This window comes from Schistocerca piceifrons, chromosome 9 (assembly GCF_021461385.2).
Source record: "Schistocerca piceifrons isolate TAMUIC-IGC-003096 chromosome 9, iqSchPice1.1, whole genome shotgun sequence".
NCBI lineage: Eukaryota > Metazoa > Arthropoda > Insecta > Orthoptera > Acrididae > Schistocerca > Schistocerca piceifrons.
Window position 1 is genome coordinate 147,804,724 of NC_060146.1, and position 24,365 is coordinate 147,829,088.

At 39.9% G+C, this 24,365-nt stretch overlaps 1 protein-coding gene across 1 annotated transcript in view; it reads right to left on the reverse strand.

Moving 5' to 3' along the window:
- The window catches only part of LOC124716960 (vam6/Vps39-like protein), a 118,473-nt gene that overhangs the window by 27,198 nt on the left and 66,910 nt on the right, over nucleotides 1-24,365 (reverse strand). The window contains exons 10-14 of the mRNA XM_047243558.1: nucleotides 19,782-20,004; nucleotides 17,028-17,200; nucleotides 4,693-4,897; nucleotides 4,376-4,491; nucleotides 2,253-2,429 (exon numbers count right to left, since the gene is read on the reverse strand). Coding sequence (XP_047099514.1) covers nucleotides 2,253-2,429; nucleotides 4,376-4,491; nucleotides 4,693-4,897; nucleotides 17,028-17,200; nucleotides 19,782-20,004 — 894 coding nt within the window. The remainder of the gene's footprint in view (nucleotides 1-2,252; nucleotides 2,430-4,375; nucleotides 4,492-4,692; nucleotides 4,898-17,027; nucleotides 17,201-19,781; nucleotides 20,005-24,365) is intronic.

Genomic DNA, 24,365 nt, shown 5'->3' on the forward strand with positions numbered 1-24,365 from the left:
TAATAGAACACTTCTGATGCAAAGATCTAGTTATTATTAGTGTGTGTGATAAAATTAATGCGGCCTTGGTGACTTTTGTTTGTTATGGGCATTAGCGTGAGGTCTAAGGCACTTTTCTGTGACTAAAGTTCCATCTGCTAATGCTGGAGACATCACTAAAGGCTATAAAAACACAGGTAGTATTTTTAAACTTAACAGTCATTCACTGCAAGCTGAACTGAAATTACCAGGGGCATAAATATTGATTGTGAAAGTATACTTTAAAATTAATGAATTGATGAACAAACTCCATTTATTTAAAATGATCAGTACAGGAGACAACATTTTTTAATGTTTTTCAACCTCTAGAATTTATGCGGCTTTGTCAGATTTTTTAGAGAGGGTTTCAGGACCTATGTAGACTCAAAAATGAATTAAAATTATTTAGCTATCCATTTTCAGTTGCAACCTACCTTTCTAAATGCAAATAGAAGCAATTTGAATAAAACTGCACTCAGCTCAAGAGCAGCATTACAGGAGTATGAATTTGGCAAAATTGTGTCATGACATACATGTAGAAGTTTCTCAAGGGACAAAGAAATGTGATCCATATCATGTCTATGTTTGGGCCAACATTTTATTTTGCAATGTTTTTTACTGTCATGGGAAAAAACATAATAAAAATAAAAGTTAGAAATTTTTATGTAGGTTGAATTTTTCTGATACTCACACCCAATTACAATAATATTTGCTCTTTCTCCTTTTTTAACCAGTCTTTCAGCTGTTTTGATGTGGACAATTATGACTTATTCTGGCCAGCCTCTTTGTATCAGATTAGCACTTATACCTAATGCCCTCATTGATTCCTTGGATTTTTCTGTCTCTGTCTTCCCCTACAATTTTTGACATCTACAGCTCTCTAGCATCTGGAAATTATTCCCTGATGCCTTAACCCATCCTGGCATCTATTCACTTCTTATAGTCATTTTTTCTACATATTCCTTCCCTTGCAAATCCTACAAAGTCCAGCATCTTTCTGCAGCACCGCATCTCAAGCACTTCTATTATCTTCTTTTCTAATTTTTCCAGTCCACAATTCACTAACATACAATGGACATTCTCAGAAATTTGTTCCTCTTATCTAGTCTTACATTTGAAAGTAATAGACTTTTTTAGTGATGGACACCCTCTTTGCATGTTCTAGTCTGTTTATTACATCCTCCTAGCTTCATCCAGTACATCTTATTTTGATCCTGAGGTAGCAGGATTCCAACCATTTTCCTAATATGTCGTCCCCATTTCTTATGTTAAAATTATTGCTAATCTCATTTCTGCTGCTGCTCATTACATTTTTATCTTTCTTTGGTTCACTTTCAACTGATATTATGTGTTCATCTTCACCACTTCCACAAAAGATAACCATGTGATTCTTATCACTGGTGTCCTTTCACTCTGAACTTTTATCCCACTCTTGTTTCTTTCATTTCCTTCACTGTTTCTTTGATGTACAGATTAACCAGTAGGAGAGAAAGATTACATACCTGTCGTACGCCTATTTTAACCTGAGCACTTCTCTGTTGGTATTTGATTATTATTTCTCTAACTTGGTTCTTACATGTAACATATCTTGTCTGCCTTTTCCTTTAGCTTATATCTATTTTTATGGGGATTTAAAACCACTTAAATCATTTTGTGTCACCGAATGCGTATTCTAGGTTAATGCAAATCACTGTACATGAACATTTTGTTTGACACACGGGAACAAAAAGAAATCAATAGGCGATAACTCAGATTTCCACAGGTGTAGCTTTCAAAATGCTTTAGTGGTTCTTTAAAAATGATTTATTTTTAAAAAAACTTTCACCCACTGTTTTACCCCCCCCCCCCCCAAGTCAATTTTCCAAAAATGACAAAATACATATTTTTTTAATTTCTGACTGAGAAACCAAATACCAATTTTCGTAGTTCTAGCTTCATAACTGTCATTTTTCAAAAAACCTTTCATCCCATATTTCACCCCCTTATGGGTGGAATTTAAAAAACTCCATTCTTAAATGATGCCTACAGTATAAGATCAACACCTTCTCCAAATTTCATGTTTCTATTATTATTATTATTATTATTATTATTATTATTATTTATTCCACTTCATTTGAGCATTCTTTCTAATCTTCCATGATTCTCTCATTTTTTTCCCTGAGAGAGAGAGACAGAGAGACAGAGAGAGAGAGAGAGAGAGAGAGAGAGAGAGAGAGAGAGAGAGAGAGACTTACTTTGACAGGATGAATCTTGCTGGCATGCTGCTCCAGTAGTGTGAGGGCAGCCTCCAGGTCTGGCTGGACGGTCGGTGGGGACGGGACCCCGACAAGCCAGCTCTCTGGTGGATTCACCAGCATGCGCATCAGTATCGCGTACACCTCATCGGCACCCTCTGCCTGCTGCCTATACACCTGGAAAGAGAGAAGGATAAATATACGCATCAAAATAAAGATTACAGTACAGAACATTTGTACACGTTTAGATGCACTATTCAGTGAACCACTGCTACAAGGGTCATGGTGAAAGTTACAATAGTAATAGTGAAAAGGAAAGTTACTAGCAGGGTACGCAGTTCCTAGGTTATAATGCAAGGAGTAAGGAAGATTTACTGTAACTCCCAACCCAGCAAGTTCGAAAGATCAGAGAGTGAAAAATTTAAGCTTACAGCTAAATATACATATGGCCCAGAACTGAATCATGAAGTTGGGAAAAATTAAAATCTTAAGTGCTGTTCTATTAGTTTTATATTAAATATATCTATGTATGTTAAGGATAAGTGCTCTTCAAATTTACAGTGTTGTGTTTGTGAAAGAATTATAAGTATAATGCAATAATTTTAAATTCATGCATATTTAGTCACATGCTGGAAGCAAATAAGCAAAAGCAACTGTTCTGCTACAGCTGAAATTCCAACTATGTGATGAAAACATCTGCACTGTTGTAGTGTACAGCCTTTACACTGTGTCGACGCACAGATATGTCGTAAACTTCAATCGTGTGACCAAACACTAAATTTACGAAATGTTTCGGACAGCGTGCTGCTGTGGAATTCCTTGTTAAAGATGAAAAGTCTGCTGCTGAAATTCATCTCAGACTATAATGTGTATTTGGAGATGGGCCCTTGGGCAGCAACAGTGTGAGGGGTGAAACACTTTGAAAATGGGAACACGAGCTTAGAAAATGAGTCTCATAATAGTTATCCTTGAGGTATCCCCACTGAGTGCAATTAGGAAAGAGCTGACAAATCAATTAGAGAAGACTGTGAATGAAATCAGACAATAATTCAACAGGGCGCAGTGCAGTGCAGGAAATGCCTCTATGCTTGGTTTATCAAGAAGTTTATGCCTGGTTGGTCCTGTGTTTACTGACCAGATATCATGAAGTTCAGTTATGAACTTTCACCCAAAACTTTCTTCAGAGACTTTGAAAAGAAGGGGAAGATTTTTTGATGAGTACTGAGTCAGGTAATGTAAGCTGCTTCCATCATTATGAGCCTGAAACAAAATGCCAGACAATGCAATGGCATCATTCAAATTCCATATCAAAAAAGAAGGCAATATGGAAAACTTATGGGCAGTGTCCCTTGTATGTTGCTATATTCAGGCAGGGGAATTTATGGAACCTAGGCTGTATCGAACGAACAACCATGCAGGACACTGCTAATCATAGTTCAGTATTAGCAGAGGTGTGTGTACATTGCATAGTAAGGCAGTAGTAGCGACACATACATCTGTCTCATAAAACTAAAGAGTGAAGCTCACAATGACTAGATCACATTAGGTGTCACAGTGTATTTGTACTGTCCAATAGAGACAGAAAGAATTCATTTTCCAATGTTTTCGACTTCCCTCTTTTTTACTCCATCATGTAATACTATTATTATATTATACGGGCAGAAATGAAATGGCAGCCACTTCTAAAAAAATTAATGGCTCATTTGATGATAATCAAACATGTACAATGATCGTGGCAACAAGTGTAATGATACATAACAGTAAAACTAAACAACAAATTTCTTGAAGGTAGAAAAATTCGTGGTACATCAGCACTGCTATGTATGTTAGAAAATAAGGGAAAAATTAAGTGCAATGGCGACACAGATCTGTACAGACTGTCATCAGTTTGTAAAATTACTTTGTAGCACTTAAAGACACAAATGTTATAGGTCATTTTATGAATACAGTACTTTCCTTTTAAAAGTTATTCTTTGAATAGAAGCCATATTATAACCACAACAAAGGAAACACAAACATGCCTTTTATATAGCAATTAAATAATATGGCCAGGTGCACGAACTTCAGCAGAGAATGTACGTTTTGGTATCAAGAGTGCATCAGTGGAGCACGTGCCTGCTTACCTTATCACAATATCGCATTGCCTGCTCCACATCACCAAGAACACTGACATAGATTGACAGTGCCTGTTCGTGACGACCCAGTTTTCCAAGAACTGTAGCACGTTCCTCAAAGAGATCTGAAATAAAAATAAGTATTCGGGAGTGGCAGGGTGTGAATCACAAAAAGGTTCTTAAGTATAAATAGTTCAGCACTGCACACACATTTTCTGAAGCATTACATTAGAACAAATCCCATGCAGTGTTACACTGTACGTTGCACAAAAAAAGCTACTACTAGGTTTAAAATAGATGGTCACATTCCAAAATTAAATACTTACTGTCATACGGGAAGTGAATGAGCACAGTCTCGGGCGTATAGTGTTCAGACACCTCAAGAAAGTCTTGCAGCTTCACACGTAAAGCACGTCCGGCCTCAAAAGTCTCAGGGTTTTGTAGAAGTTGCAGACTGTGCTCCCTGTACTGATGCACCAGAGCATTGTGGAAAATGCAGTTCTTTTCTTGCCACACATGAATCACATGTTCCTGTAAAAACACAAACAGAAGATTGTCTGTGTCACTATAATCCACTAAGTTTTTTTCCCCCAACTTGGAATGCTTCATTATCGTAGGAGTACACAGTATTGGATTGTCAGCTGCTGGTGATTTCAATCTGTAAAATTTTTTCTTTACTGTTTTTTAATTTTGTAGGGCTGTGGATTTAAGATTTATACAACTCCATATCATGGCATCTGCTCGAGATGCATTCAGAATTCTGCAAAATATATGTACATTATTTGATCAAAAGTATCTGGTTACCTATTAATGGAGTCCGCCCCCGGTAGCTGAGTGATCAGTGCGACAAAATGTCAATCCTAAGGGCCCGGGTTCAATTCCCGGCTGGGTCGGAGATTTTCTCCGCTCAGCGACTGGGTGTTGTGTTGTCCTAATTATCATCATTTCATCCCCACAGATGTGCAAGTCGCTGAAGTCGTGTCAAATCGAAAGACTTGCACCCGGTGAACGGTCTACCCGACGGGAGACCCTAGTCAAACGACATTTACATTTACCTGTTGTTGTTGTTGTTGTTGTTGTGGTCTTCAGTCCTGAGACTGGTTTGATGCAGCTCTCCATGCTATTCTATCCTGTGCAAGATTCTTCATCTCCCAGTACCTACTGCAACCTAATATGGGGTGTCCACACTCTAACGTTTTCCTGATGACCGGAGACTGTGTGGTCTTGGGGTGCAAGTTACACACATCTCTCGCAGGTGATTTACGTATCGTGTGCAGCCAATCTTCTTCTCAGGACAGACGGCTGCCTCGGTCTTCACAATGCTTCTTCTCCGAAGATTTCGTGCTGGTTAGGGAAATGATACTGAACTACTTCTCTACTTTTGAAATGATTTCTTACTCTCAGAATACTCTCACAAAAACTTTGTTATATTTTCTTCTCCACAACAAATCAAATACACAAGTTTCACATGCGCTTTCAAGTCTCGTACATCAACTATGTCTGGAAAACATTAGTACTTAACATATATCATTACCGTCTCTTTTTGTTTTAATAATCCTTGTCAAAACAGTTCTTGCTCCTAGCAAGTCAAACAACAGAGTATAAGAGTCTCTAGGTAAAACATATTTTGTTTGTCCCCAATAGTCACTACTATTTCACTGCCAAAGAGTAGCTCTTGATTACTCCTTGTACTGGACATACGGCTTCCAAGACGTGCACGGCTACCACTTGCAGTGCCGACAGACCGCCACAACTTTAGCCTTCTCGTAACACACGCCCGTTCTGCACACACATTAACCGTGGCGCAGTAGACACATTTCCACTCTCACAAACTCATCCTTAAAATATCGTGTGTTTGAGACAGTGAAATATGAGTGTCTCTAGAATTTACCCCAAAATTCTTGAGGCACAACAAAACTTCGCCTTTATGACAGATTCACCTCTGCTGGGGACACTTTCAATGAAGTGTCTGAATGTCTGTGCAAGAATGACAGCCCATTCTTCGTCAAGTGCCCAAAACCAGAGAAGGTAGTACCTTTGGGGTCTAGATTGAAGTTGACAGTCTAGCATGTCCCAAAGGTGTTTCACTGGGTTCAGGTCGGGACTCAGGACAGGCAAGTCCATTTCATGAATGTTATTGTCCACAAACCATTCCCTCAGAGAGAGGCCACTTTATGACAGGGTCCACTGTCATGCTGATACAAACGATCACGACTTCTGAACTGTTCCTGTAATGCATGCAGTACACAATTCTGAAAAATGTGTTCTTATCCTTCTGAATCTAGCATTTTCTTAAGCACAATAACCACAAAGAACACCTCCATAATGTAACACTATCTTCTCTGTAGTCCACTGCTGGCACTACACATGATAGCTGGTAACATTCTCCATGTACTGGCCAAGTCCAAGCTCAAACCCAAACCCTTCCACAGGACCGCGATGATTCGTCCTTCCAAATCACTCATTTCCTGTCATCCGTCCAGTGCATAGTGGTGTCGCTCTCTACAGCATCTCGAGCGTCACTTGGCACCGGCCACAGAAACGCGTGGCTTATGAGGAGCTGCTCGACAGTTGTACACCTATCCTTTCTGACTTCTTACGCACAGTCATCGTGCTAGCCGGACTGCTACTAGCATCCTGGAATTCACAAGTGATTCCTTCCACTGATTTCGTACAGTTTTTACAACATTTTTCACAATGCTCAACGATCCCTGTCTGTCAGTAAACGACGTCTGTCTGGTCTCGGTTTAGGAGAGGTCATTTCTTCGTACATTGTATATCCACTTCACAATCACATCACCAATGTTTGACGTGGCTAGCTGTAAAATGGTGGAAACATCCCTGATATTTTATTACTAAGGTGACGTCCAATGAATAGGCCACGTTCGAAGTCACTGAGCTCCCTTGACGGACTCATTCTGCTGTTATTGCTTCTCTGCTGACAACACTACACTACCCCCGCCTCCTTTTATACTGGTGGGTCTACCTCTTGTGACACCTAATGGTTAGTATTTTGACTGGCTTTATTCTGATTGATTATTACATTCAAATAGCATTTATTGTCAATATTCTCACAAAATATCTGTTATTTTTATGTAATTAAATCTTAAAAATCATAAAATATAAAGATTTGGTCACACGATCAAAAACGCTCTGTTATTGGCCAACATTCTAGTGATGTCGCAGACTAGGAGTAAGACGAAGCTATATGTGTGTGTTAGCAGAAGTTAAGAGGTTTTTACGTACTTTAGCTGCAAACAGTTTAGCTATTTAGTGATGGAAAATCCAGTTATAGTTTTTAAGTAACAACACAAAGGAATTTTGAGAATGCCAATAGTGGAAACCTTGTCAAAGTTGACGTGTTTATGATCCACCCACTTCACTTCATGCAGCGATATGTGAAATGACGGACAGTCTTTTCCCTGCTCCCAGCAACATCACTAACCTCGGTCAAAACTAAGTAATTGCAGAACTTTTGGAAATGGGCCACTATATTATGCTAGATTGTCAACTATTGGTCACAAGTTACGACCTAAAGCACAATAAAATTATTCTTGGCAAATCTTTGTACTGATTTCCATTATAGAAGACATTCAGCAGAGACACCGTTCTCCCAAGGTGCTCAGTGGCACAACGGATAGCACATCTGACTACGGATAACAAGGTTAAATGTTCGAATCTTGGAGGGGTCATTCATTTTTGAAAGTTTTACAGGAAATAAGAAAACAGCATTAGCAAAATCAGATTGTGGTAGCTGTTTTGATGGTAGGATGTATTATATATAGCTTCACATTAGTCTTAGTCTGAGAAACAGACAACAGAGGATAAAAGCATTTACTTTGTGACCAAACAATTCACTTTTTTGGAAAGCATGACTTGTACTGAAGATATCACCATACATATGAGGTATGGCAATGAGGTTTTCTATACGGAGAGATATAAAGCATGTACAACATGCAGGTAACAGAAACATGATGGCTGTGATGTTTGCGAGTGTAAACTGACGTCAGTGTCTGAAGTAGACTTATTCCGTTTTTGTGTCCGATGACGAAACTTCAAAAGTTTAAACAAAAAGGATCCTAGCTGGACAGTAAAAAAAAATTATTTTTAATAATGTAAAACACGGGTGGTCACTCCACAATATATCTTTTTGAAAGTGATGCGTCTGAACAGCAATTGCAAATGTAAGCTCATGTAAACAGCAAGGAAAAAATAACAATATTCTGTTTCTGATTGGTGTGGTGAAGTTTTGTAATTGTGATTTGGTTTACATATGAAAGGACTGTAGAGTTGTTTTACAAGAAAGTTAAAATATTCTTTTGGGTGGATCTGAATTAGCAATCTATGGACATCATCTTTTGGAATTAGACGGTCTACCAACTGAGCTACTTAACAATTTATGTGATGTTGGGTAAAGTGACAATTTTCACTAAAAGTTTAATAATGATGTTCTCTTTCCTGGGAACAGTGTGAAAGCATACCTTGGAAGTAAATTAATGTTAACTTCACAGTGCAACACATTTTTAATGAAGTTAGTGACATTGAGCGTCACTCTGGTGGCAATTTGCCAGTATAATGCAACCACATTTTACGCATCTTCTCATTCTCCGGGGGGGGGGGAAAAAAACTTTTGACATGTTCTTGTAGATGTATTTGTACAGTATGGCACTATATACCATTTATGATCCACTTTCTGAAATGTAAATTCCAACACATCACTGTGAATTAGCTTTATGACAGTAGGAGCATAGAGCTAGCCAGTGACGTCACAGACATCACGTGCCTTGAATGGAGCATTTTAATGGGATTTCATTTTATTTGTATTTCATTTCTGTTTTATAAAAGTATACCGAAATTCAAGAGGAAAAAAATTACGTTATGAGTATAAAATGACATAAATAATCATTTAAGACAATTTCCAGAAAACAGTCAAATACCTTATTCTGTATTAACAAATAAGGGGACAGAGTTTCTGCCAGTGATCATATCCAGGAAGTGAAGTGTACAATACAAATGACAGACACGCCGAAAAATGAATGGGCCATACTTCCTAGCTTTCAGAACTAATAGTTCCTTCATTATATAAAGCACAAAGAACAGGTCAGGGAAAGTTAAAAAGGATGAGCAAGCCACTCTGACCCCAGGATGGGAGAGACTCACCTGTAGTGGGAACAATTGCAGTGGGGTCATTCCATGTCAATTCAACCAATTTGAGAAAATGTTCCAGCTGATAGTCTCAGATTTGGCTGAAATTTAGCACGCCAATGCTACCAAGTGTGGAACACTCATGTACAAAATTTTAAGTTCCCCTGCCAATTAGTTCCAGAATTATGGCTTGTGAAAGAAGGTGGCATGACCCGGAAATTGCAACCCATCTAGCAATCTATCTTCAGACCCAACTTCAGGTCTTAATAACTTTGGAACTATTCCGCACAGTCCAGTGAAATTTTTACAACCCAGTAACATCCACTTAGAGAACACACTTAATGAATCAAAACACCAACAACATATTTCTGAGGGAAAATAAAAAATTCCAAAATGTGATTAAAAAAAATGTAATACGTTAAAAGGTACATATTGTAGGTACCCTCTATGCCAAATATAATTCACTCAAAAAGGGTATAAATTTCTTGTGGTAAGCTTAATGTGGCCTAAACACAGACAGAACTCATCTTGCCCATATCAGTCACACCAACAGAGTTACATGCACACGAAAATACAAAAATTTGAAAAATTAACTGAAAAACATGGGTTTTCTAAGTGTGGTAGCACAAAAGGGACAAGTGATATCCAAGCCAAATTTAAAACACTGCAGAAGTAGACCATAATATAATATGTGGCAAAATTTCAACTTGTTATTGCAAGGCATTTGTGTAAAATAAAAGTTGACAGAGATGTATTTGGTTACGTTTCTTTCAATACGATTTAGCAAGTAATAGTGATGATGCAGGCAGCTTGTTTCAGATAAAGCTGCAGCAACTGTTGGGAACCATTAGGCAACAGAAAGTTAAACAATGGTAGTCTTCAGGGACAGAATGAGTCATTATTAGGCAGGAACAACAAAGGAAACAAGCAACGATTACAGGTCACTCATGTTTTTAAGATTCTAGTTCAGACTGGTCAGTACTGTTGTGGAAAGTCAGTATGGAGGCAGAAGAGTGTACTAGTGGTGCTTTTGTTCAAACAAGCTGCAGTATTGGTAGAGCACAAGCATCTGAATGTCATAAAATAACATATGAACAAAATGTGGCATTAACTTTGTACTGTATAATCTGGATGAATCGGACCAAGATTTGTTACTATGGAGATCCGGGATACACCCTTTGGGCACAAGAAGTACAGTTCCAGGAAACTTTAGTGTTTGTTGTCATCATATGAAAGTGTTTCTGGATAAGTATTCTTTCCTACAATGAAGTTGTTTTGATCCATTTCGGATTCATAAGACGACAGTGAAGTGTAGCCGCAGAGAAACTGATATAAAATCAGTATTGAAAGTGAATCAGTGCATGGGACTTAACATGAAACCAGGACAAAAGTTATGTTCCAGGTGTGTTACACTGCTAAAAAATGAAGAATATTCTGATAATTTACATGATAGCGATGAAGAGTATCAGCCACCTACAACCACAGCGGATAAGCAATTAAATACTTCAGCGACTGCTCTTGGTTTGTCTCCCCTTAAGACACACAAAGTTGGGAAAAGAGACAGGCCCAGCTATGGTAGAAAACCACAAGAAGCTCAAATGGAATTAAAAACACAAAATAGCTGACACACTAATGGTGGAAGAGGAAGAACTATCTGCTCCAAAGGAACAGAAATCATGCCAGAAATGCTCTGATTTGGACAAAATTGTGCATGATTTGAAAGAAAAATGTGCCATATCCACATGCCAGAAAAAAGTAGCTATTCTTACCCTTGCAACTGCCAGCTGGTCTATTGACTACACTGCAAAGGAACTGTATGTTTCTACATATATGGTAAACCAAGCTAGGAAACTAAAAGCAACACAAGGAGTGTTTCCACAACTTCAGCAGGCTCAGGGTAAGCAATTGAGTTCAGAAATAAAGGTGCTAGTGTTGGAGTTTTATGAAAATAATGACTACAGCCAAATAATGCCTGGAAAAAAAGACTATGTAATGGTGAAAATGGGAAATGTACATGTACAGATGCAAAAAAGACTGTTCCTATGCGACATATCAGAACTAAATGTAGAATTCAAGGAAAAGTATCCCAATACCAAAGTAGGTTTATCATCTTTTTCCAGTCTTCAGCCAAAATGGGTTTTGCTTGTAAGTGCAAGGGGCATACACAATGTTTTTGTATGTGAGACCCATCAAAATGCTAAGCTGATGTTTGCTAGTATAAAGGACTCTGGTCTGGATTACAAAGGTGCAATGAAGCTGCTAGTGTGTGACATCAGTTCCTACCAGAGCATGATATACAGGTGTGAAAAGTGTCCTGGTAAGGCAAATCGTGCAGAACACATGAATAACAAACTGTATGGTGAACTCTTTATGGATGACGATGAACTTGTTTCTTATAAACAATGGACACACATGGATCGCACAAGTCTTGAAACAAAGCAAAGTACAGTGGAAGATTTTGTTGAAATGTATTGTCAAAAAACGGACAAACTGACCACACACAGCTTCACAGCAACAGCACAATTGGCTTATGTCCAGTTTTGTAAGGATAATTTGAAACAAGATGAAATTATAGTAATACTAGACTTTTCTGAAAATTATGCATTTATAGTTAAAGATGCCATCCAAGGATATCACTGGGACAACAGTCAAGCAACTCTCCAGCCATTTGCGATTTACTATAGAGGTGGATCAGGTGATGTGTCTGTCATGAACCTGTCTGTTTTTAGTGACTGTTTAATTCATGATGCCATTGCAGTTCATGCCCACATTCGCACTGTCATGGCATATGTGTAAAACAAGCTGCCTCACATACATTTTGCAAAATACTTCAGTGATGGGGCAGCTATTCAGTACAAAAACTGTAAACATCTCAAAAATTTATGCATGCATTACCATGACTTTCAGTTCACGCAGAATGGAATTTTTTCACAACAAGTCAGGGTAAAAATGTACGTGATGGTATTGGTGCTACCATTAAGCGCATGGCATCATGAGCTAGTCTGCAGCACCCTACAGAAGGTCACATTCTAACACCTCTTCAATTATTTACCTGGGTACAGAAAAATATCTCTGACATACTATCATTCTATGTTTCGAAAGATGGGGTGAAATCAGTCTAAGAGTTGCTAAAAAGCAGACTAGAACACGTTAAAACTGTTGGAGGCACAAGGAGCCATCATCACTTCTCTCTAGCGGACTCCGACGATGTGCAGATGAGCAGACTGTGCGATTATAACTATAGGTTCATACACAACATGTGTCTTCATAGTGTGTCTAACTCAGGATTCAGAAGCAAAAGCAGCAACATACAACCAGGTTGCTATGTTATTGCTGTTTATGATGACAAATGGTACTTAGGATGTGTTGCAGAGTGCTGTGAAGCAGATGGTGATGTATTTGTGAACTTCGTGGCACCAGCAGGACCAGCAAGATCATTTCATTGGCCACATTTGGCAGACAAGTGTTGGATTCCTTTTGAACATATTCTTATGACAGTTCCAGTTCCCACCACAGTGTCAGGAAGACAGTACAATTTGCCACTCAATGTACAGAGTACAGTAGCTAAAGTGTGGGAGAACTTCTGTTCGAAGCACAATCGACTGGTTTTTAGCAGTTAAGGTGCAGTAAACATTAATGATAGGTTGCGTTAATCTGTCTGTATGTTCTTGCTTAGTGATTAAACAGTTGTGGGAGAGGATAAGACAAGGCAGAACAGTTTATGATAAGTTTTTTCAAAATTGTGTTGTGGAACAATGGCCACGTCACGAAATACATGTCAACTTCCATTGTACACAAATGTCTTGCAATAACATGCTGAAATTTTGAGATATGTATCATTATGGTCTACTTATGCAGTGTGTGAAATCTGGCTTGGATACCACTTGTCCCTTTTGTGCTACCACTCTTCGAAAATCCATGTTTTTCGGGTAATTTTTCAAATTTTTGTATTTTTGTGTGCATGTAACTCAGTTTTTGTGACTGATATGAGCATGATGAGTTCTGTGTGTGTTTAGGCAAAATTAAGCTTACCACAAAAAATTTTATACCATTTTTTGAGTGAATTATATTTGGCATAGAGGACACCTACAATATGTACCTTTTAATGTATTACATTTTTTAATCACATTTTGGAATTTTTTATTTTCCCTGAGAAATATGTTGTTGGTGTTTTGATTCATGGAGTGTGTTCTCTAAATGGATGTTATTGGGTTGTAAAAATTTTACTGGACTGTGTGGAATAGTTCCAAAGTTATTAAGACCTGAAGTTGGGTCTGAAGATAGATTGCCAGATGCGGGTTGCAATTTCCGGGTCACACCACCTTCTTTCACAGGTCATAATTCTGGAACTAATTGGCAGGGGAAACTAATACTTTGTACACGAGTGTTCCACACATGGTAGAATTAGTGTACTGAATTTCAGTCAAATCTGAGACTATGAGCTGGAGCCCCTGGTTGGAATGACCCAGTGGTAAGGATAGTGGTTTGGGTGTGCCACTTGTTTTCGCAAGGATGTCTCTTAATGGCTTGGAATGTTGCCCCTTCAAGATAAGTACTAGCTGTTTATTCTACCTCCTTGTAATGAAACATACTTCCAATATGAGGAAGAGAAATAAACTGAAACACAACAGAGAGGACACATGATGTCGGTGACCTCAAATACACTGCTCTGCAAAACTCTATGACAAGATAGATAAAGTAACATGATATATTAAAAACTTGGCACAAATGAATAGAAAGTACAGAAGCATATTGCTAGAGGTCTCCCAGTCATGTACAGGAAGTTGGAAGTTGGACGTACAGCATCAGTCAATCACTGATCAACCACAATGCACTATAGTAGTGTCCTTCACTACAGCAAGGCCCGAAGACATCTGGATGACTTCACACGGGGAAGAATCAAAAGTAAGCTGGAAGACGGATGAAATGCGACGAGCTTAGCCCGGGAGTTTGGTAATGTCACAGCATTATTTCACTTGCGTGGGGAGCATTCCGAAACACGTGCACTTCTGCCCAAAGGAGAGGAGGTGGTCGACCACTGTTAACTACGGTGGCAGATGACCACTACATTGTGCAACAAGCAAGGAGGGGCCCATGTCAAACGTGAGTGCAATTGCAACCACATTTAACAGGACTAGAAGACAAGTCACACTCTACAATGACACGGTGACTTGCCTGATGACTTGTACACCATGTTCCACTGATGCCCGCACACTGGCATTATAATGGTAGTGGAGTAAAGGGACTGGGCCGATGAGGAGTCATGTGCTCTTCTCAGATGACAGGATATTCAGTCCCTCATATGGCGAGAGGTGGGAACATATGAGGGCTATTCAGAAAGTAGGAAACGTTTCCGTCTGACACCGCTAGATGCGCACTGATCGCATATATTTTGGTTTGTGCGTGCTCAGCAGCTCAGTCGGCATCCATCCGTGACAGGGGGAACGTCTCTGCACATCTGGTTTTTTCGATATACAAATTTGAAATGTACGCTGCAATAAAAAATCCCGCCAGTTGTGAGGTGCAGTCTGTGGTACAGTTTTTGTTGGCAAAAAACCTAAAACTTGTAGAAATTTATCATGAACAGTGCGAAGTGTACGGAAACAACTTAATGAGTGAATGTTCCATCCAGAAATAGTGTATTCGGTTTAAAAATGTCCGAACCAACATTAATGATGAAGAGGAGAGTGGACACCCGAGCATTGTGACTGACGATAAAGTTGATGAAACAATTCATGAAAATCATCACTTCACAATAACGGAGCTTTCTGCTTTCTTTTCCATAAGTTTCACGGACTTTGTTGTTTGAAATTGTCACTCAAAAGCTACGCTACCTCAAATTTTGTGCATGATAGGTGCCCAAAATGCATACAAAGCACCATAAAGAACAGCGAATGGGGGCAACGTTGACATTTCTGGAGGCCTACCACAAACATGGTGATTAATTACTGGATGGAATCTTAACTGGTGATGAGATTTGGGTAAAACACATCAATTGTGAGACAACAGTCCATGGAGTGGGAGCACACAAGGTCCCCCCAAAAACCAAGAAAATGTTTGCAAACCTTGTCAGCTAGAAGTTGATGGTGACAGTGTTTTGGGATAGGCAAGGTGTGCTTCTTACTGATTTTTCTCAAATGTGGAGCAACCATAAATTCTGCCCGGTACTGTCAAATTTTGCACAGCTTTAGAAGAGCAGTTCAAAACAAACCCTGAGGAAAGCTGACGTCCAAAATTTTGTTTTTGCACCACAATGCCCGAGCTCACATGGCAAACCACACCAAGGAACTCCCGAATTCATTCACATTGGAAATTTTCCCTCATCCACCCTAGAGAACCGATTTTGCACCAAGCGACTTCCACTTGTTTCCCAAGATGAAGAACTGGCTTGCAACGCAGTGCTTTGATGATGATGTGGAATTCCAGGTGGGTGTGACTCACTGGCTGAAGTCTCATGTGGGAGAATTGTATGACGCAGGTCTTTCTAAGCTTGTCCACCACTATGATAAGTGCCTCAATGTGTTTGGTGACTATGAGGAAAATTAGTATGTCAGTCACTCTTTCAGATGTATATAATAAATTGTATTTCTTGTACTTAGTTTTTTTTTTTCTTGCCAAAACATTCCCTACTTTCTGAATAACCCTCGTATAATGAATCCAGGAACATTGTCAAACATAGTCATTTTGGTGGTCTACGTGTTGTGGTGTTGGGTGGCATACTACTGCATGTACATACTGACCTGCAAATGTTTGAACTGCAGTACACTCACTGGCAACTTAAATGTGCCACTGTACTCTTTTTCCCATGTGCATCCTTTTAGGAGCCACTCAGGCCCGACTACGTTTGTGGACGGCAGTGCATGACAACACGGAATGGTGCACATGGAGGAGCTCTTGGAATGAGGATATTTGATGAAGGGACTGGCCTGTCGATTTTCCCAACTTAAATCCCACTGAGTATGTGTGGGGTGCACTGGGAGATGTATTGCAGCAAGTCCACACGCATCCACGACTATCCACGAGTTGCCAACTGCTATGGCAGAGGTATGGGATGCCCTACCATAAGGATTCCTTACCACCCTTGTGGCCAACATGGGATCACATTGCAGAACATGCATTGCCGTCCATGGTAATCACATACCCTATTACGAACCTTGTCCTGCCTTTTGCAATGAGCAGGGGACCATCATAAGTCACACTGATTTCAGTGTAATTATTGTCTTTGAATAAAAGCATCATTTTTTTTCATGTCATTGTTTTCTTTCTGCGGCCTCCTGTACTATTAAGTAGCAGTTCTTTCTAGATATGGCCCAAATTTCATCAGGCTATGATCCTTGGAAATGACACACAAAGCAAAAGTTACTTTTTTCCTTAAGTTTTGCACATTAGTCTGTATCGATAGTGTCGTTACAGTACCAGTTACAGCGTCCGCATTTAGATTTCAAACACATACTGCAGTGCTATAATATGAATGAGTATAGTTAAAGAGTCTTACAACTAAGTGTCTATTACTCACCAGATATGGCACTACAAGGTCCCTATGATTCCTGAGCAGAAAATCCAGCACCTTGGGACGAGGCAGCTGCTCAACTTCATGCAAATCATCTGTGAATATCCGCAGGCCTTCCTCAGGACTTCTCTCCAGCACCCAGCCGGCAAAATCGAAGATCAGATTTATGTGATCCTTGCCTGTGAATTATTTTGAAAGACATGCTATAATGTTCATGGTCCACAGTTGTCTTGAAGTTAACAATGAACTATTATCCACAATGTGATGAACTTGTTTGTGCTATTAACTGGCTTTCATCTAAAGTTTTCTGTACCTTGGATATATAATCTCCAGGCATAATCTGATTAGACAGAAGATTACCAAACGAGTGCAAAAGGGTGCCAAAATTCTACTACAAATAACAGCCCATTATGAGATGACACAATTCCCAAAAAAGCAAAATCAGGGATATTCAAGAGTTACTTTGTACCAATATCGGCCTATGATGTTAGCATGCACCCTCACAAAGAAAAAGTCGATGAGACTCCAAGCATAAGAAATGAAAGTCCTTAAATCCACCATCCAGAAGACCAAAATGGTAAGGTACGGAAGAAACCTAGAATCAAGACAGCGCTTATAGAGTGAATCAGCACAACCAGAGTATGGTGATATGGGCATGTAATGAGAGTGGAGCCTGCACGAGTGTCTCAAATAAATTTTGAAAGAGAGGTGGAAGGAAAACTTTCTGTAAAAAGACCCAAAACCCATCAGATGGCTGCAATCTAGGATGACCTTGCTGCCAGGGAAAGGACAATGGGTGATGACAGGTTGTATGTGGACAGAAGGAATCATAATGATTTCTGAGGGTAGCACTCTTGGTATTTATTTGGGGCTTTAAACAAAAATTCATTTTTGTAGAATGAGTCTTTCACTTTGCAGCACACTGTGTACTGTTGTGAAACTACCAGGCAGATTAAACTGTGCGCCTAATCAAAATTTGAGACCAGAACCTTGCATTTTGTGGGCAATGCCCTTATCTACAGAGTTATCATGAGAAGGCTCATGACATGATGAAAAGTTAAAGCTGTGAAAGTACCGAGATGTCGTTGCCATCACAGCATGAACAGTTGGCCCAGCATGGGTTGCTGCTCTTGCATCAAATTTGGTGAAATTTTATGTGAGGGTCATATAGGTCAACTCTTCATCACTACACTTATTCATACTGCTGTGTATCGATGTCCATGTACAAGAAAAACAAATCAAGAGAACTGAGCAGAACAGAGTGCAAGATTCGGGGGCGAACAGTACACGTGCACTTACAGTGTCAGTAGCTTTTCCAGCATGGTGAACAATAGGAAGTGACCACAATGAATCATTAGTTGCATCATTAGACAAGACAGCAGAACCAATGAGGTAATAGCATTACATAAACACCCTTATGATGTCAAGTGTGCAGAATTATGTGGTGAGGTAATGGAATTTATCGTGCAGAATGCTACCACATAAAAGAGAATATTTTGTAAAATTTAATCTGTACTCTTAGGTTCCAGTCTACCCATCACCATAAAAATGCGACATTGTGAAATATCCCACACAGTTTTCAAAAAGATCATCACGCTGCGATACAGATCAGTCGCCAGTTTCCTTCCAGTCACATTCATTGGCTTGCCAACTCACAATGTACCTATAATGCTAATATATGAAATGATGTTCTAAGAAATCCATAAACACAAAAACCAGAAACCAACTTTATAATCCATAATAGTACACTAAAAGTCAATCTCATGCTATGTCGAAAACAAAGTGATGAATTTGTATTTTCCACCAAAACAAGTCATTAGGTTCAGTGATTTTCAATGGCTATCGTACACTGTCACCCAATTAGCTATGTCCAACACGAATGAATTGCCAATGGCGGCAGACAGTGAAAGAGATGCTGTCATTGTAGTCCCTGAAGGGCTACTCTGCAGCAGGAAGCAGGAAGTTTTAGAGAACACCAAATTACATTAGAATGAGTGTAGCGCCAGTTAATACAAATCAGATTATATGAGGTGTCAATGAGAAACAGAGAACAAATGAAATTGCGGTGAAGTGCAGGACACAGAAAGTCATCTAAAATGTCCCAACCACACCACAAGACGTACCCTTGATGACATATGGCTTGCCAAAAATGAAGCACTGAACATGGCCTGATATTGAGCTAAAAACTTTAAAAGAAATTTCCGGGTATGTAAAAGTAAGTAAGGTTCCAGTTTCACAAACAAGACACAGCAATTACCATCAACATTTGCACAGACACACTAAGTGCAATACAGATACAGAGAAAAACAGCGATTAGAAATGATGCACAATGCAATTACTCTCTCACTAGCTGCAGGACAGCGTGAATACCTTATATCAAAATACCCAGAAAATATCTTTCAACAAAATCCTAAATTTTATAGGTAGAGTTTGGGTTTGCCCTGTATGTAGTATATAGCTTTTAATATTGTTAAATAGTGTCTAGGGCATTTGAAATTTCCATTGTGTCCTTTCTTTTGTTTTACAAATCATTTATTTACATACTTCAATATATAACCCCCCCCCCCCCCTCTCTCTCTCTCTCTCTCTCTCTCTCTCTCTCTCTCTCTCTCTCTCTCTCTCTCTCTCTCTCTCTCTCTCCCCCCCCCCTCTAACTATCTATCTATCTATCTATCTTTCTCTCCCCCTCCCCCCTCTCTCTCTTTGAATGGAGCAGTACTGACAACGATGGTGAGAGTCCGGCTTGTCCCTTTAACTCACCGAGGTGCTGTAGGTACTGGATGGTGCGCTCATGTCCATACAGGGCTGAGTCTACTTGGTCGGCCTGTTTCTGCAGCAGTTCCAGTGCCTTTCGGTGCAGGCCCTTGGTCTGGTACAGTATCACCAGCTCACTGTACTTTTGGTGTCTCCGCAGGGTCTTCTCTGTCTCCACCAGGTGACACTGGTTCAGCCTCAGCAGGGGAGCCACCAAGGCGTCGTTTGTCTGCAATAGTTGTCATAATCTTCGCATAACAGTGAACAAGTCTACGAATACTATACTGATATGATAATAGAAAATGCTGAGAGAGTTCAATTAATGGCATGAGAATGAGAAAAGACAGTCACTCAGTATGTTGAGAAAGTGGTAAGCAGAAAAACTGCACATAAACAAGGCACTGGACAATACGGTTCAGCTTTGAGACTTTTGTCCTTTGTTTGCGCCAGAACGTACTGTTACATTCAATGGGGACAGATACAACAGGGATAAGAGGGGCATGATGAAAAAGGAGAAAGAAAAAGAAAAAAATAACACCAAGAGAAGAGGGAGAAGGGAGAGAGAAAAGAGAGAGAGAGAGAGAGAGAGAGAGAGAGAGAGAGAGAGAGAGAGAGAGAGAGAGACTGGGAGCGGGGGGGGGGGGGGGGGAGGCATCGAAGAAAACGAGAAGAGGGGTGGGGAGAGGGGGGGGGGGACAAGATTCTCTCGAAGAATAAGGACTGATTCCGAAAATATCACTCTAATGCAGTCATAACACTGGTACAAAGCACCCTCCACCATGCGCTGTACAGTAACTGTACTGTAACTTCTAAAAATTTTTTATGTAGTCTTCAGTTGGACAACAGTGGTGATAAAGGACAAATTAAATGAGAGAATCCAATGTGAAATAGCATAAATTATATAACAAAATTTTAACATTCTCAGAATGAGAGCTGTAAGGATGCAGATATACAGAGAGCCCACACGAAACCACCTCCACTTGTGGTTTGCAGCATCATATAAAACAATTCAAAAAGTTCTCTGAAAATTTCTTCCAATCAGCTCCTTTTTGTTTTGTTTCAGATATTAAATAATTACCAGAAATGACTGCACTTCAAAAGTGACCTTAATATGTAGTGTGGTATGTAGAAACCAAATAACCTATTGCTCTCCACAGAAATTTCTGATATGAATTTCAAAGGGACCTGCCAGACATTAAGAAGATTAAGATGTGGTACAACAAATTGCTAGCTGATGAGAACATCAACAGATAGTCAGATTCTGGCAGAAAACACACATGTGATGAAAAGTTAGAGATCAGAGGGATCTTCCAAAGAAACCCATCAAAGTCAGTTTGTCAAGCATCGAGAGAGCTAAACATCATTTGCTCAACAGTACAGGTGCTACATAAACAACTTTGCTTGCAGGCTCACAAAGTACAAACTGTGCAACTGTGGATGCAATGGCCTTCTTCACGCCAGATGTGCTTATGCGCACATGGGTTGAGGTAGGGTATCATCTAGACATCTTATGATTTACAAAACGAGTCTATGTAGAAGTGTATTAATTTTTCTCTACAAAAATTTTAGGTTACTTTACACGATACTGCAAACTGCAAGTATTTAAGTCTCATATTGGTTTTTAATTGCATTTGGAAATCAGATTGGTTTCATGTGGACACCCTGAACAACAATACATGATGTAGCACTAAATCTTCTTCTAAATGCACAAAGCACAAGCGAGAAAGGAAAAGTACTGGAGGCGAGTAAAAGAAAAATAAGGTGACTGGAGACAGACACAGGTTGGAGACTACATGGAAAGAATTCTACATCTACATCTACATTTATACTCCGCAAGCCACCCAACAGTGTGTGGCGGAGGGCACTTTACGTGCCACTGTCATTATCTCCCTTTTCTGTTCCAGTCGCGTATGGTTCGCGGGAAGAACGACTGCCGGAAGGCCTCCGTGTGCACTCGAATCTCTCTAATTTTACATTCATGATCTCCTCGGGAGGTATAAGTAGGGGGAAGCAATATATTCGATACCTCATCCAGAAACGCACCCTCTCGAAACCTGGCGAGCAAGCTACACTGCGATGCAGAGCGCCTCTCTTGCAGAGTCTGCCACTTGAGTTTGCTAAACATCTCTGTAACGCTATCACGGTTACCAAATAACCCTGTGACGAAACGCGCCGCTCTTCTTTGGATCTTCTCTATCTCCTCTGTCAACCCGATCTGGTACGGATCCCACACTGATGAGCAATACTCAAGCATAGGTCGAACGAGTGTTTTGTAAACCACCTCCTTTGTTGATGGACTAAATTTTCTAAGGACTCTCCCAATGAATCTCAACCTGGTACCCGCCTTACCAACAATTAATTTTATATGATCATTCCACTTCAAATCGTTCCGCACGCATACTCCCAGATATTTTACAGAAGTAACTGCTACCAGTGTGTGTTCCACTATCATATAATCATACAATAAAGGATCCTTCTTTCTATGTATTCGCAATACATTACATTTGTCTATGTTAAGGGTCAGTTGCCATTCCCTGCACCAAGTGCCTACCCGCTGCAGATCTTCCTGCATTTCGCTACAATTTTCTAATGCAGCAACTTCTCTGTATACTACAGCATCATCCGCGAAAAGCCGCATGGAACTTCCGACACTATCTACTAGGTCATTTATATATATTGTGAAAAGCAATGGTCCCATAACACTCCCCTGTGGCACGCCAGAGGTTACTTTAATGTCTGTAGACGTCTCTCCATTGATAACAACATGCTGTGTTCTGTTTGCTAAAAACTCTCCAATCCAGCCACACAGCTGGTCTGATATTCCGTAAGCTCTTACTTTGTTTATCAGGCGACAGTGCGGAACTGTATCAAACGCCTTCCGGAAGTCAAGGAAAATAGCATCTTCCTGGGAGCCTGTATCTAATATTTCCTGGGCCTCGTGAACAAATAAAGCAAGTTGGGTCTCTGACGATCGCTGTTTCTGGAATCCATGTTGATTCCTACAGAGTAGATTCCGGGTTTCCAAAAACGACATGATACGTGAGCAAAAAACATGTTCTAAAATTCTACAACAGATCGACGTCAGAGATATTGATCTATAGTTTTGCGCATCTGCTCGACGACCCTTCTTGAAGGCGGGGACTACCTGTGCTCTTTTCCAATCATTTGGAACCTTCCGTTCCTCTATAGACTTGCGGTACACAGCTGTTAGAAGGGGGGCAAGTTCTTTCGCTTACTCTGTGTAGAATCGAATTGGTATCCCGTCAGGTCCAGTGGACTTTCCTCTGTTGAGTGATTCCAGTTGCTTTTCTATTCCTTGGACACTTATTTCGATGTCAGCCATTTTTTCGTTTGTGCGAGGATTTATAGAAGGAACTGCAGTGCAGTCTTCCTCTGTGAAACAGCTTTGGAAAAAGGTGTTTAGTATTTCAGCTTTACACGTGTCATCCTCTGTTTCAATGCCATCATCATCCCGGAGTGTCTGGATATGCTGTTTCGAGCCACTTACTGATTTAACGTAAGACCAGAACTTCCTAGGATTTTCTGTCAAGTCGGTACATAGAATTTTACTTTCGAATTCACTGAACGCTTCATGCATAGCCCTCCTTACACTAACTTTGACATCGTTTAGCCTCTGTTTGTCTGAGAGGTTTTGGCTGCGTTTACACTTGGAGTGAAGCTCTCTTTGCTTTCGCAGTAGTTTCCTAACTTTGTTATTGAACCACGGTGGGTTTTTCCCATCCCTCACAGTTTTACTCGGCATGTACCTGTCTAAAACGCATTCTACGATTGCCTTGAACTTTTTCCATAAACACTCAACATTGTCAGTGTCGGAACAGAAATTTTCGTTTTGATCTGTTAGGTAGTCTGAAATCTGCCTTCTATTACTCTTGCTAAACAGATAAACCTTCCTCCCTTTTTTTTTACATTCCTATTAACTTCCATATTCAGGGATGCTGCAACGGCCTTATGATCACTGATTCCCTGTTCCGCACTTACAGAGTTGAAAAGTTCGGGTCTGTTTATTAGCAGTAGGTCCAAGATGTTATCTCCACGAGTCGGTTCTCTGTTTAATTGCTCGAGGTAATTTTCAGATAGTGCACCCAGTATAATGTCACTCGATGCTCTGTCCCTACCACCTGTCCTAAACATCTGAGTGTCCCAGTCTGTATCTGGTAAATTGAAATCTCCACCTAAGATTATAACATGCTGAGAAAATTTATGTGAAATGTATTCCAAATTTTCTCTCAGTTGTTCTGCCACTAATACTGCTGAGTAGGGAAGTCAGTAAAAGGAGCCAACTATTAACCTAGCTCGGTTGTTGAGTGTAACCTCCATCCATAATAATTCACAGGAACTATCCACTTCTACTTCACTACAAGATAAACTACTACTAACAGCGACAAACATACCACCACCGGTCGCATGTAATCTATCCTTCCTAAACACCGTCTGTGCCTTTGTAAAAATTTCGGCAGAATTTATCTCTGGCTTCAGCCAGCTTTCTGTACCTATAACGATTTCAGCTTCGGTGCTTTCTATCAGCGCTTGAAGTTCCGGTACTTTACCAATGCAGCTTCGACAGTTTAC